The sequence below is a fragment of the Canis lupus genome, chromosome 35, assembly GCF_011100685.1.
Source record: "Canis lupus familiaris isolate Mischka breed German Shepherd chromosome 35, alternate assembly UU_Cfam_GSD_1.0, whole genome shotgun sequence".
Taxonomy (NCBI): Eukaryota; Metazoa; Chordata; class Mammalia; order Carnivora; family Canidae; genus Canis; species Canis lupus.
This window is the reverse complement of record NC_049256.1, coordinates 17,561,840-17,574,795: the sequence shown is the minus strand read 5'-3', so window position 1 is coordinate 17,574,795 and position 12,956 is coordinate 17,561,840. Positions and strand designations below refer to the sequence as shown.

Genomic DNA, 12,956 nt, shown 5'->3' with positions numbered 1-12,956 from the left:
ATACAAGTGAATAGATTAGAAGATCTGAAATGTTATAAAGCAATATACACAATGAATAAATAATTTGCACAGGAGAGTCATGTCTACATTACATAACACTGTCTAGTATGGGAATACTTAAAAGTAAATCCAGTGATAATGGAGAAAGTCCATAAAAATGCTAACCTGTCTTCCCTTGTATGAAATTGTTCAAGTATAAAAATCCAATACAGTGTAAAATAGTATTCAATTTAGTTTAAGAATAAAAATTGCAAATATTGCAGTTTCAGAAGAAAAAAGTAAAGCAGCATTTTAAAACTACATAAACTACATAAGAATAGTGTTAAACTAACGAAGTACCAATAAATGAGATCTACACGAGCAAAAACTCAGAGAAGGAAGCATGAAACTAGCAATATCTCTCGTTTTTAAAAAAAAAAAACCTGAAAACTAAAATAAATTAAAATGTGTTAATGTAAGAGTACTCTCTTATACAGTGCACATATGAATTTAAATAAATCCAAGTCAACATCTTTCGTTGGATAGGTTAATATTTAATATGCTACATCTAGACCTACTAAATAATTTATGCCATGAGATGAATACATAATTTTACAGTGTCACATCTAAAGTTCCTTTCTTTAGAGTGCAGCATAGTAAAACTTAAAAATAAATATCTTAAATAGCATTACTATTAAGGCACAGTATAAACCACGTTATCGTTAACCTTTGCAGAACTGTCATCTCGGTCACCTTGTTGTCTCGTGTCCTGTGTTCACTAATAAATAGTCTTAAATAGGACTCTGAAATAGATACTAAAAAGTGTAAAATTATTTTAAAAGGGGGGAGGAAAGGGGGGAAGTAAATGTCCTTAAGACAGTTCTTAAGGGTTTAGCGTCTGCAAACTTTGCCTGCCTTTCATTGTTAAGCCACGAGTCAACACAATAAATAAAGAGAAGGCTGTTGTAGTAAAAGCCTGATCCTATTTCAGAATCAGAACTGCTGACACCAGCAGATACAAGTTTCCCAAAATTGAAACAGGATGGGGAGAGGGATTAGAATGTGACAAGCTCATCAAACAAGCACAAGTGATGTGTTCTTTCCAGAACTGTGTGTGTTATTGATTGTCTGTACAGCTGCTGCACCCATTAATTCCACATCACTTGTCCCACAGTCCCGCTCATCCACAGGATAGATGAGAAAATCGCTTTGGTGCCTGTCCACCATTTCACCCACTGCCACGCTCCCAGGTTGATTGTTCGATGCCCTTTTTTTTTTTTTTTTTTTGAGAGAGAGTAAGAACGTTCTCTTCTTACCTGAAAAAGTTCTAGAAGCCATAGTGACTGCTAAACATGACAATCAGTAAGCTCTCACCACTGTGTGTGTGTGTATGTTTTTTTGTTTCTAAAAAAATCTTTTTAAGGTAATTCAAGCTACATATTGCTCACTCTGTATCCCCTGGTTCGACTAGCTTCAAACAGCATTTCCTAACTTGTAAAAGGCAGTTTGCTTCCCTGATACTATAAAAAGAGCACAAATAAAAACCCCATTATAAAAGTGAAGTTCCACCGGGTCCCCCCCCCCCACTTTTGCTTTGCTTCGGGCTCTTTGGGATCGATTTCCAAAACTGCGTCCACTGCCCCCTCCTCCTCCTCTCTCCCTCCCCTCTCGCTGTCTCTAGCTCGCTTTCATCTACGACACTACTGGAGTATAAAAAAACATAAGAAGAAGGATTCTGCGTGAAGATAGCATAGCTTTTTTGTTGTTGTTGGTTTTGTGTATTTGTTTTTGTTGGTTTTTTTTTTTTCCTCCTTAAAGCTGTGAAGTCGAGGTGTGCTCGCCTTACCTACTGCACAGCGGGCAGGTGTGTGGGGAGGGGGGAGGGGGGAAGAGAGAGAAGGGGGGAGAGGGAAGAACGGGGGGAGGGGTACGGGCAGCTCTGGCCCCGGACCCCCTGGCCGCCAACTGATGAGCGGGCAGGTGCCTTGAGGGGGGAGGAGGGAGAGGGGGAAGGGGGAGGTGGGAAGGGGGAGGGGGAGGAGGGAGAGGAGGAAGGGGGAGGTGGGAAGGGGGAGGTGGGAAGGGGGAGGAGGGAGAGGGGGAAGGGGGAGGGGGAGGTGGGAAGGGGGAGGGGGAGGTGGGAAGGGGGAGGGGGGAGGGGGAGGTGGGAAGGGGGAGGAGGGAGGAGGAAGGGGTCAGGGCCGCTCCGGACCCGACCCCCTGGCCGCCTACTGCACAGCGGGTAGGTGGGCGGGGGGGAGGAGAAGAGAGGGGAGGCGATGGGGAGACGGGAGGAAGGGTTAGGGCAGCCCCAGCCCCCCCACCCCCACTCCCACTCCCTGGCCGCCTACTGCGCATCAGGCAGGTAGGGGGAGGAGAAGGGAAGGGGGGAGGGGCGCGGGCAGCCCCGGACCCCGCCCCTGACCCCCTGGCCGCCTACTGCACGGCGGGCAGGCGGGGAGGGGGGAGCGGAGGAGAAGGGAAGGGGGAGGAGGGGCAAGGGCGGCTCCGGACCCCGCCCCCGCCCCCCCTGGCCGCCTACCTGCACGGCGGGCAGGTGGAGGGGAGCGGAGAAGGGGAGAGGGGAGGGGGGCGCGGGCAGCCCCGGCCCCCGGCCCCCGGCCCCGCCCCCCTGGCCGCCTACCGCGCGGCGGGCAGGTGGCGGGGGCGGGGGGGGCGCGGGCGGCGGCGGCAGCTCCGGGCCCCGGGCGCCTACTGCATGCGCTCGGTCGGCAGCTGCTGCGGCTGGTACTGGCCGAAGGCGGCGGCGGCGGCCGCGGCGGCGGCGGCGGCGGCGGCCGTCCCGGGGGCGGCGGCGGTGATTGGCTGCTGCACGGCGTAGCCGTAGCCCCCCGCGGTGACGTAGCCGGCGGCGGCGGGCGAGGCGGCGTACGGGTACTGGTCGTAGGCGGCGGCGGCGGCGGCGGCGGCGGCGGCGGCCGAGTACTGGGCGTAGGCGGCGCCGGTGTAGTCGATGTACGGCGTGGTGGAGGCGGCGGCGGCGGCGGCGGGCTGCACGTGCGGGATGACCACGCCGGGCTGCACGAACGCCTGCGGGTACACGTAGTGGGCGGGGATCCTGAAGGGCGAGAGACGGGCACGCGGTGAGGCGCCGCCCGCCCGGGGCGCCGCGCCGCTCGAGCCGAGAGAGGACACAGACCCGAATTTAGTGGTGGTTACGAGCGTAGGGTTGCCACAATATCTCTCCCGGCCAGCGGGGCGCTCGCAGGGCTCGGGCGGGAGCCGCGGTCGCGGAGCCCACAGTGCGGGGGCCGCCCCTGCCCGCCCGCCGCTGCCTCCTGCATTTCGAGGCAGCCAGCCCTTGGCGTTCTGCACCAGTCGGGCGAGGAAGCAATTCAAGTGCAAGAGGCGCTGTGCGCGGGAGAGGCACCGAATGCACATGCTGAATTGACGGAGACTTTGCAAAATTTTGTAATGAGCTCATGCCACAGGACTGTGCAGCGGAGAGAGTAATTCTCAGCTGTGCGGATAATAGGGCTCAAAAGGTAATCCGTGATCGTTCAATTCCGTGGGTGGGTGGGTGGGTGCAAGACTAAATTTCCACAGAATCTGTAGGTTTATTATCATGGCAACCCTACTTGAAATTGCTATGCAGACTCAGCACACATTAATCTCTCTGCAACCTCAGTCACCCTTATTAAAAAAAATAATGATAAAAAAGAAGCAGGCGACAAAAGAAAAAAAAAAAGGAGTTTAAAAGTTCACAAGTGTGGTAAACACAGCAGAATCACACTTCTCAAACGAACTGTAGTGCAGCTCACTCTATCACAAGAGGCTGTTGTGGGAAGCTACAGAAATGCTATTAACATTCATGGCAGTGATTCCCAAAGAGATGTGCAGCACGCTTTTTGCCTTTCTTTCTTTCTTTCTCTCCATAAAACTCGTAAGGACACAAGGGTCAATCAAACCTGTTTGACTAGCAGGCACCTGAAGGTCAGCCAGCCTGGTTATCTCTATGCAAGACAGACAGAAGGGGTTTTGGGGAAATGATGAGGTTGACGGAAAAGGTAGGAATAGGAATATTTCTAAAATGCATATAAACTTAAAAGGTTTACATAACAAAATAAGGAAACATTATTTTTGCACAAATACTAACTTGTTTTATCCTCTAAATCAACAAGTAGATTAGCACTTTTGTTTTAAATCTGCCCTACTCAAAGCTATTTGATACACAGCAATTGTATTATGTATTACCCTGTAAAAGTTCAAGAAACAAAATCAAGTACCTTCACAAATTATACATTCAGAAATCACATACAAGACACTGCAATGACCTAACAAGTTAATTTTGTTAAAAAAAATAAATCACAAGAGGTATTTTTTTTTCAAGAAACCCATGCATTTCAGTTCTCTTGCGATTCATTACTGCCCCTTTCAAATGCTACCATGAATATCTGATTTATTTTCATCTTTCTTTAAAGCAATCTCCATCAGAATCCTCTATATTCCTAAAAATATGACACGATAATGCCATCTGGTTGTTGGCAAAGCTGACTTCCAGGAAGTACAAGCAACCAGTAAGGATCTTTACTTTAAAGAATTTTAAAGAACTCCAAACCGAAAACTTCACATAGAGATTTCCGAAAACATAGCTCTTGCTTTGCCTTCTCAGGGTTCTACTGAAAGTACTTATTAACGAACATCCATGGAAAAGATGAATTTATCAGAGGGTTGTGAACTTTGACCCGAATGATAAAAATACACTCAATTTTACTAGACTTGTAGATCTTTCCCAGTGCCAGGAGAAAAGACGTCATCAAGTGTTTTTGAGGACACTTAGAGATGTTCTTAATTGCTTGTCAGAAACCAGATGCATTGGTCATGCACATACTCCAAACTTTTCTGTAGGTCAGGTGACTGACTCACTCACAGCGACAGGTGTGGCTTTATGAAACCCTGTCCCCAGAGGCCTCCGTGTCCACAGTGTGCAGACATGGTTAAGAGAGCCTACACTCATGCCAGTTTACATGTGGTGATAGACAGCAGGGGCTGCAGCAGGGCTATTTTTGATTCTGTCGTGCCACAAGGGTTTCCAGCGGGTAAAATGTCTTTATAAGGCCAAAGTAAAACATCTATCAGCAGCGAAGTCCAGCCAGTATGAATCTCACTGATACTGAGACATTAACCCCTGTACTCCCAAAGCTCGAAGGACAACGTGATGGTTACCAGGTTTGTGTCTTTGAATGAAGGCTGGTAACCGACAATCAGAGTGGCCTACAAAAAAAAAAGGCAGGATAAAATTGTGTGTGTGTGTGTGTGTGTGTGTGTGTGAGTGAAGAATGCACTAAAAGATAGGCAGTGTTGCTTACAGGACTCTTGTCTCCACACTGATTTTACATTAATAGTTTTCATTTGATAATGCCAGCCAATGAGAGTGGAGTGTTCCCTGGCATATCAGAATCCCACATGAAGTCTGGCAAGGGTTAGGAATACGTTTGGAAGGCAAATGAAACCCTAGAATCGTTAGGGGCTTAGGGAAAGGAGAGCCCAGAAGCCCACGGAGAGCCTCAAATGCCTCCGTTCAGGAAGGACAGCAGGAAAGGACCAAAGGCTAAGGGGGCCCTTCTGAAGCAATGCTTGCATTAGGAGGTCTTTTACTAGTTTAAGGAGCCCGTGAAGGCAATCTGGGACTCTCTCCTCCCGTCAGCTACCTACCAGTATCCTTTCCCTCAATCAGTCACACAGGGTGTGCACCTAGCAGTTACAAAAACACAAGAACAAGCCAGATACCTTGGGCAATTTTCAAAGAAAACTGACCATCCTTTTCTTTTTTAGGTCCCTCTGACATCTGTTTGTGACTTTTGACCTCCTAACTGGTTTCCTCTTCCAGTCTATCACCAGACTGCTGGCAAAGTCTTCATTTCATTCACTTGTTCGTAGTAACCTGTGGCCCCTAACATGCCAAACTAAGTGCAAATTTCTTAAACTTCAGCATGCTGGGCTTTTTATGCTTTGGGCTCCAAAACATTTCTTTCAGTATTTCTTTCCACCTTCCCTTGAACCTGGGTCAGCTGGACTCCTCAGTCCTCCCTGGACAAGGCACACATTTCTAGATTCTCACCTTTGCTCATGCCATCCCTTTGCCAGGGACACCAATCCTCATTCCATCTCTACCTGTTGAAATCCAAATCCTATCCGCCCTAGCTCTAGCACTCACTATGTATAGAGCCTTCAAGAATTTGCTTCACTTTCTGTCTCACATTTCTCACATCTGAAAAGAATCTACTATTTCCAACCCTGAATTGCTGTGCATTAAATAACATTATCTATGCACAGAGTCTGAGATGATGAATAAAGTAGGCACTCAGTACGAAAGTACTTTATCCTCCACCATCCTTTAAAATCTAGGTCAACTTTGACCTCTTTCATGAAGACTTCTTGGGTCCCACGAACCTGATGTCTCTCCTCCCAGTGTTAAGCCACAACCCTTCTGGGGGCTTCTCAGTTTTCTTACTAGACTACCAGAGAGAATAGAGTTGTGTCTTTTTGGCTATTCCTTGACACAGAGGAAAGAACATGGCTTTTGAGGTCCTGGAACCAGACTCTAGGACTTACTAGCTCTGTGGCAAGTTAATTAATCTCTCTGTATCTCAGGTTTTTTTTCACCCATGGAAAGGACATTCACAGGCTGACATAAACAGCCTGCATCCAATAAGTATTGTGGGAATTACATGATTTATGTAAATCTCTTATTATTACCAGACATGCAGCAGATGCACTTAATGCTACTGCCCCTCCTGCTCCCTCCTAGTGGCCAGTATAGGATCTAGTACAGTGCTAACCCAACTAGCATAAAACTGAGCACTTTTTAAAGGCAGAGTGAGTAAATGTTTAAGAGTATTTCCACTTGACCTAAACCAGCCTAAAATTTTCTACTCACAGATGCATAGTCTTTCCTCTCTCAGGTTTCAATAAGAAGATGCTTCTTGCAAACAAAGTATAAGACATTGTTTAGCAAATACATAAGTTTCTATACATCTGCCCACTGTGTGACATCAAAAGTTTCTTCAAGCCAAGATTTTGGCTTGAAAAGCCCAGAGTAATCTGGGGGCCATTTCAGGACCACATTTAAAAAAAAAAAATAGTTCAGTTACTAGAATTTCAAGCAAGTCAAGTAAGATTAAAAATTCTCAAGCTTCTTTCCAGGCCTAAAATAAGAATGTGTGGCATCCCAACAGAATTGAGGATGACCAGGTGTGATTTGTTACGTACAGACTCTGGGAATTAGAGCAGTGTTAAGAACCCCTTAAAAAAGAAAAGAGAAGGCTCACTTGGTCCATCCGGAATGCTCTCTATTTCTAATAAGAATCTCAAGTTCAAACAACTATGCAAGCAATAATAATCACCATCCTTTATAAAGACAGCTCAATATTAGCAGGGATGAATGACTAAAGGTTACTATCAAAGCATGCTTGATTTAAAGTTTCCACAGGACATTTTATTCTGGTTCTTATTTTCCTTGTGCTTTCTTTCTCAAGGACCTATGCAGACTACCACAGCCAGTCCAGAGTTCTATGTCTAGATCTCAGTATCCTCCATAAACAGTCTGGCTTCTCTGTGCACTAAATCTTTTCTCTGGCCTTTGCTTATGCTCACCTCATCCTATAGCCCCCAGGCATGTCCCTTCCTCCTACCTGTCCGGGATATGCCCCACTGGTCCAAGACTAGTTAAGGACCCACGGAGCCTGGCCCAGCCTCTCCAATTCACCTGTTTTCATGCTATTCTGAACTTCTTTTGTCCTTAACACCAAGTATTTTAGCCACTAATAGTTCTTGATTGGTTTGTGTTAGTTTTGCTTCCCCAACTGCAGTCTCTCACCCACTTAGCACAGAAAAAAAAATTAACACAGGCTAAGACCTGTTGATCGATTTAGCTGTGTAACTGTTTCAAGACTATTATTGTGAGATCATGACTAAGTTCATCACCACTTCTTAGGATGGCTGTTCTCTTCCCCATCCCACCTTACATGTGGTCTAGACCAATGAGGAGAGGACCTGCAGAAGTAGCTGGACCCATCAGCCCACACTGTCTGTTGTGGGTACCTAGGATGGTTGGGATGGGGCACTGATAAATAGCTATAGATATATAAAGGCCCTTTATAATCATATTGGACAAAATACTCTTGCACGGTTTAAAAAGGCAAGAGTTGGTGGTAAGGTGAAGTATCCCAATGTTAAAAGGAGGGTTACATGAAGGTATTGATGGAAGACATAACTTGACCCTTCCAAATCAAATGATTGTTACTTTTTCTGGTCTATCCTTGGAGACACACAAGGCAGATTCTAACTCTACCTCTCTATTATCTCTATCTAGAATCTGACCTTCCAGGTTACACATGTAGATGCTTAGGTGCTAAGCTAGAGAAGAAACTATAGCTGAGGATAAAACACTTCTTGGACAATTAGAATATTTAAAAAGGAAGCTGAAATCTCTGATACTAGAGCTTATAGCAATGTTGTTCAGATAGAATACAGCCAAAGCAGACCACAAAACAGTGGTCCGAATAAAGTTAGGGGATTGGGATCTCCCACTTACGATAGGGAGCTCAGAGGAGGGAAGCTGGTGATCACAGAGCCCAGAGGGAAGACAAGTACGAGCAGCCTGTTCTCCCTAGTTAGGTCTGAAAGGTGAAAGTTAGTGCTACTCTACTCAAAAAACTGGCTAGTGTCAGTGAAATCTGATGAGTGTTGTTGAACCTTTAAATCAGAAGGCCTAAAAGTGGATACACATTGCAAAAGAAAGAATCCCATTCCCAGAAAACTCCCCAGTAAAACAGAAACTTAGGACATGCAAGCAATGAATCTGTATTCTCACAGAGGGAAATCACACAATTTAGCACTCACTACAAAAATGTGGTTAAGTGGAAGTTACAGGCTACAGCTTAAAAGCAAGAAAAAAAAAGGCCCTTTGCTTCCCATGGCAAAGTCAAAAGTCAACACTCCTCAACACCACCACCAAAACCAAAAACACAAAGAGCCCCTTCCCCGAGGAAAAGAAAAACACTTTCACTACAGCTCTTTTCAATTAAGTAAAAAGCACACAGTTTAGCTATCAACACCACTTCATTACTGTAATAAATAAAATAAAGCACACGGAGGTCTATTCACTATGGTGAAAAATAAAACAACAACACCAACATCCATGCATCGTTAATCACCATCTGAGCTTGTGTGTCTGAGTCTACTGGTTACAGAGTTTAATTCCAAACAGAACTATTCCACCTCTTATCATCGTATCCTTCTGATCAGTTAGCTTAACTGTATACGAGCCCTGTCAGGTTAGAAAGAGATAAATAACATTGAGTCACGTTGAACAGTAGTCATGGGCTGGGACATACTCGTCTCGTACACAAGTCCTACCTGGTATTTTTGTTTTTGTTTTGTTTTGTTAATCATAAGCTCAAAATTTGTCTGGTTTGGAGGCTGCATACTTGGTCAGTAACTTGACTCATCTAAAAATATTTATATTATCAGCATCAAAAAAGGTACAAATATATATATATATATATATAAATATGTATAACAAGGAACATTTTGTGACATGATGGTCTTGTCTGTATATAACAAAGAGGCAGGTTAACAAATAACACCTATCAAAACATAGGAGGGCCTGAATTGACTTACCCGAAAGGTCTTTGTATAAGGGCTGGATGAAGTTGTTGCACACCGAAGGCAAAACCTAACAATAAAACATACCACATTCTCCGTTTGTGCACTGTTCAGCATTTATTACTCCTACATGTAATATGCAATCACAACATTCACTCAGAGATGATCACCATTCTTTGGATGCTTCAGAGAAAATATTACATATACATTGCAAAGTTCTCTTTACTAATGTTACCATTGGCCCAAGTAAAAATTTTAGTCGGCTACAGGTGGAAACTAAAAATTATCTACAAAGTTTAGTTGACAGCCAGTCCTACAATAAGACCTTAGAAAATTAGACCAGGGAAAAATTCTTGTGGATTGAAACCAGGAACAACAGGACTTGATAATGAAGTTACATGTCGCAAGTATGCCTGCAATTCTGAATCACGATCTATTAAAAAAGTCTTTGTAATTTGGAACATGCTGGACAATGCTTTGGAAGATTATGGGTTTTACAGGTTATGGTATTAAACATTCACACACAAAAAGTCTCCTTTTCTGGATAGCACACACACACAAATACAAGTTTTTTGTTTGTTTTTTAATATTCATGGGTATTGGCACATGCCCTCGTTTTCCTGACAATCTAGTTTTCTAGTAAATCCATTTGGATGGAAGTGTCAACCTCCTTCCAAAATTTCAGATGGAAACACTTGAGTGAAGAGTACATGACTTAACAAAGTTGCTTACCCAAGAAAAAGACTGCCATTTGCTCAACAGTCAACTCTTAATTATTTGTGCTAATGCCAAGGGCAGTGTTGTAAATAACCCAGAAGGTCAAATTTTCACACAGACAAAGGCCTGCTCTCTTTTGACAACTAATAGCTGCATGACTTTGGAGTAAAACATTTCCCATCTCTAGGTGCCAGTTTCTTTATCTGTTAACATGAGGGCCTGGGCATACCTGAAATCTCCCCATTTTCTTTAATTATTAATAGTCTGTGATTTTTATGGTAAAGCTTTACCATCCACACCCCACCCCCCTAACCCCCATGCTTCAGTGCTCAAGTTGGATCACCGGCTCTGAGCACAGGGCAAGCGGTGGTAGGAGAGACAACCCTAGGGAAGTATGACCAACGGGAGGTGACACGTTTGGCCCACACAGTCCACATGTGAATTATCTACAAGAGGTTAAAAACTGGAAAATAAAAGAGTAGACTGACTGTATGTCATACCTGAGCCAGATGAGTCAAGCCTAAGTCTGGATGGGTACAAATTGTCCAGACCCCCAAGATCTACTTTTGCACATAGGTACATTTCAAGTCCTGCAAGAGCCGGTTACAACATTCATTTAATGTCTTGGTAGGATAACCAGCCACCATTCAACTTTACTAACCACATTTACAATGTGTCTGAATCAGGGATTCATTCTGTTTAGAAGGGGGGGGGGGGCTCAAGTTGGGGGGGGTGGCGGGTAGGAGGAACATCTCTCACCTGGCTGCATGATCCTGGGTTTTGCTCCCAAGTATGCCAGGTTCACATTGGCCTTCCTGCCATCAATGATGGGGTTCGGATCCTTGCAGGCTCTTTCGGCAGCAGCTCGGTCAGCCATGGTGACCTTAGCAACATACACACACAGACATACGTACAGATCTCTAAATCAACCCCTGAAGGAAACCAAAAATTACACTGGAGAAGTCATTCATGAGAGAACTAAGGGGGTTCTTAAACTTTTTTTTTTTTTTCTGGAACTTACTCCTTGATCCCCCGTCAAAAAAAAAAAAAAAAAAAAAAGAGGAAAAAAGAAAAACAGGAAGAAAGAAATACCACCCCCCTCCCCACACCCCAAAGTCTTCAGGGCGCTAGTAGGGCCTAGCAGGGAGTTGGAAGCCTGAATTCCGTCTTGGAACTCTTGATCCTCCCTCCCTCGCTCCCCCCCCCCCCCACCCCGCAACACACACACCCCAGGTCCCTACCCAGCCTAAGAGGGCTGTTTGCTTTAAAGAAAGTCCAGCCTCACATCCGCCCGGTGCTCCCAACCTCCAGCAAGCACTCCCTAACGACAATAGCTATTGTCCTACTCTGGAGCTCCCTGCTCTCCGGCAGCTGAATTTGCACGCTTAAATCCCCAGGAGGCTTAATATGCTCTCTTTCAGTTCAGCAAAGAGCCACAGGATCATCTTTTTAAAGAATCCATCTTTGCAATTAAAAAAAAAAAATGTGTGTGTGTGTGTGGAGGTGGGGTGGGGGTGGCATGAGGAGCAGAGCCCTGGACCTCCTGGGGGAGGGGGTCCCCTCCCCGCCCCGGCCAGAACGCCCGAGCACACGCATTTTTACAAAGCCACGGCGCGCTGAACGCCCGGCCTCCACCCGGGGAGCGCGCTCCGAGCGGCTGCGGCCCCGGCCCCTCCTCACAACCCTGCGCGCCCGCAAGTCCGGCCGGGGTAGTCCGCTCGGGCCGGGCCCCCGCACCGCAGGGCGTCGGGTCCCCGCGCAGCCCCGCCAGGCGGCGGCCGGCCCTCCCTCCCCCGGCGCCGCCGCGCTCAAACTTTCAGCTCCGCCGGGAGCAAGGGGCAGCGCCGCCCGCGTCCGCGGGTCCCCGCGTCGCTCTGCCGCCCCCCAGCCCCCCCCCCGCCGCTGCACGCCCCGACCCCAGGCCCCCGCCGCCCCGCGCCTCCGGCCCCCGCGCCCCCCCCCCCCCCGGCCCCCAGCCGCGCGACTTACAAATCCGTAGCCCCGGGACTTGCCGGTCTGCCGGTCGGTGATGACCACCGCCTCCTCGATCTCGCCGAAGACCTCGAAGTACTTGCGCAGGCTGGCGTCGGTGGTGTGGTAGGGCAGCCCCCCGACGAAGATCTTGGTGTACGTCGTGTCCTTCTGGGTCGTGTGCATCTTCGCGCCCGCCCCGCGGCTCGGGCTCCGGCTGCGGCTGCGGCTGCGGCTCGGGCAGCGGCTGCGCCTCCTCCTCCGGCTCCGCGTCTCCCGCACCCTGTCGCGGCCGCCGGGGGCCGAGGGCGAGCCCGGGGGCGGGGGCGGGGGCGGGGGCGGGGGCGGCGCGGCGGGGGCGAGCGGCCGGGGGCGGCCGGGGGCGCGGGGCGCGCGGCTTCCGAGGTCGCCAGCAGCCCCCGAGGCTTGACTCCGCTCTCTCCTCCCGCCCCCCCTGCCGGTCACGGTACAGATTCTCCGGATCGTCTGGGTGAGGATCCCGTTCGCGAGGACGTGCGAGCGGCTTCCACCCACCCGGCTGGGAGGCCAAAAATGAACAGAGAGGGTGGTCCTCGCGCGGAGAAGCGGGCGCGTGGTAGAGGTAGCTTTTCTTTCCTTCCTTCCTTCCTTCTTTCCTTTCCTTTTTTTTTTTTTTTTTT

At 47.7% G+C, this 12,956-nt stretch overlaps 1 protein-coding gene across 1 annotated transcript; it reads right to left on the bottom strand.

The window, feature by feature from the left end:
* Window positions 1–2,691: 2,691 nt before the first annotated feature.
* Window positions 2,692–12,584, bottom strand: RBM24 (RNA binding motif protein 24). Its single transcript, XM_038584232.1, has 4 exons — window positions 12,316–12,584; window positions 11,086–11,209; window positions 9,625–9,679; window positions 2,692–3,058 (listed from the first exon to the last, which is right to left on the bottom strand). The coding sequence occupies exons 1-4, from the start codon at window positions 12,481–12,483 to the stop codon at window positions 2,692–2,694; spliced, it is 714 nt and encodes a 237-aa protein (XP_038440160.1). The 5' UTR covers window positions 12,484–12,584.
* Window positions 12,585–12,956: the final 372 nt, after the last annotated feature.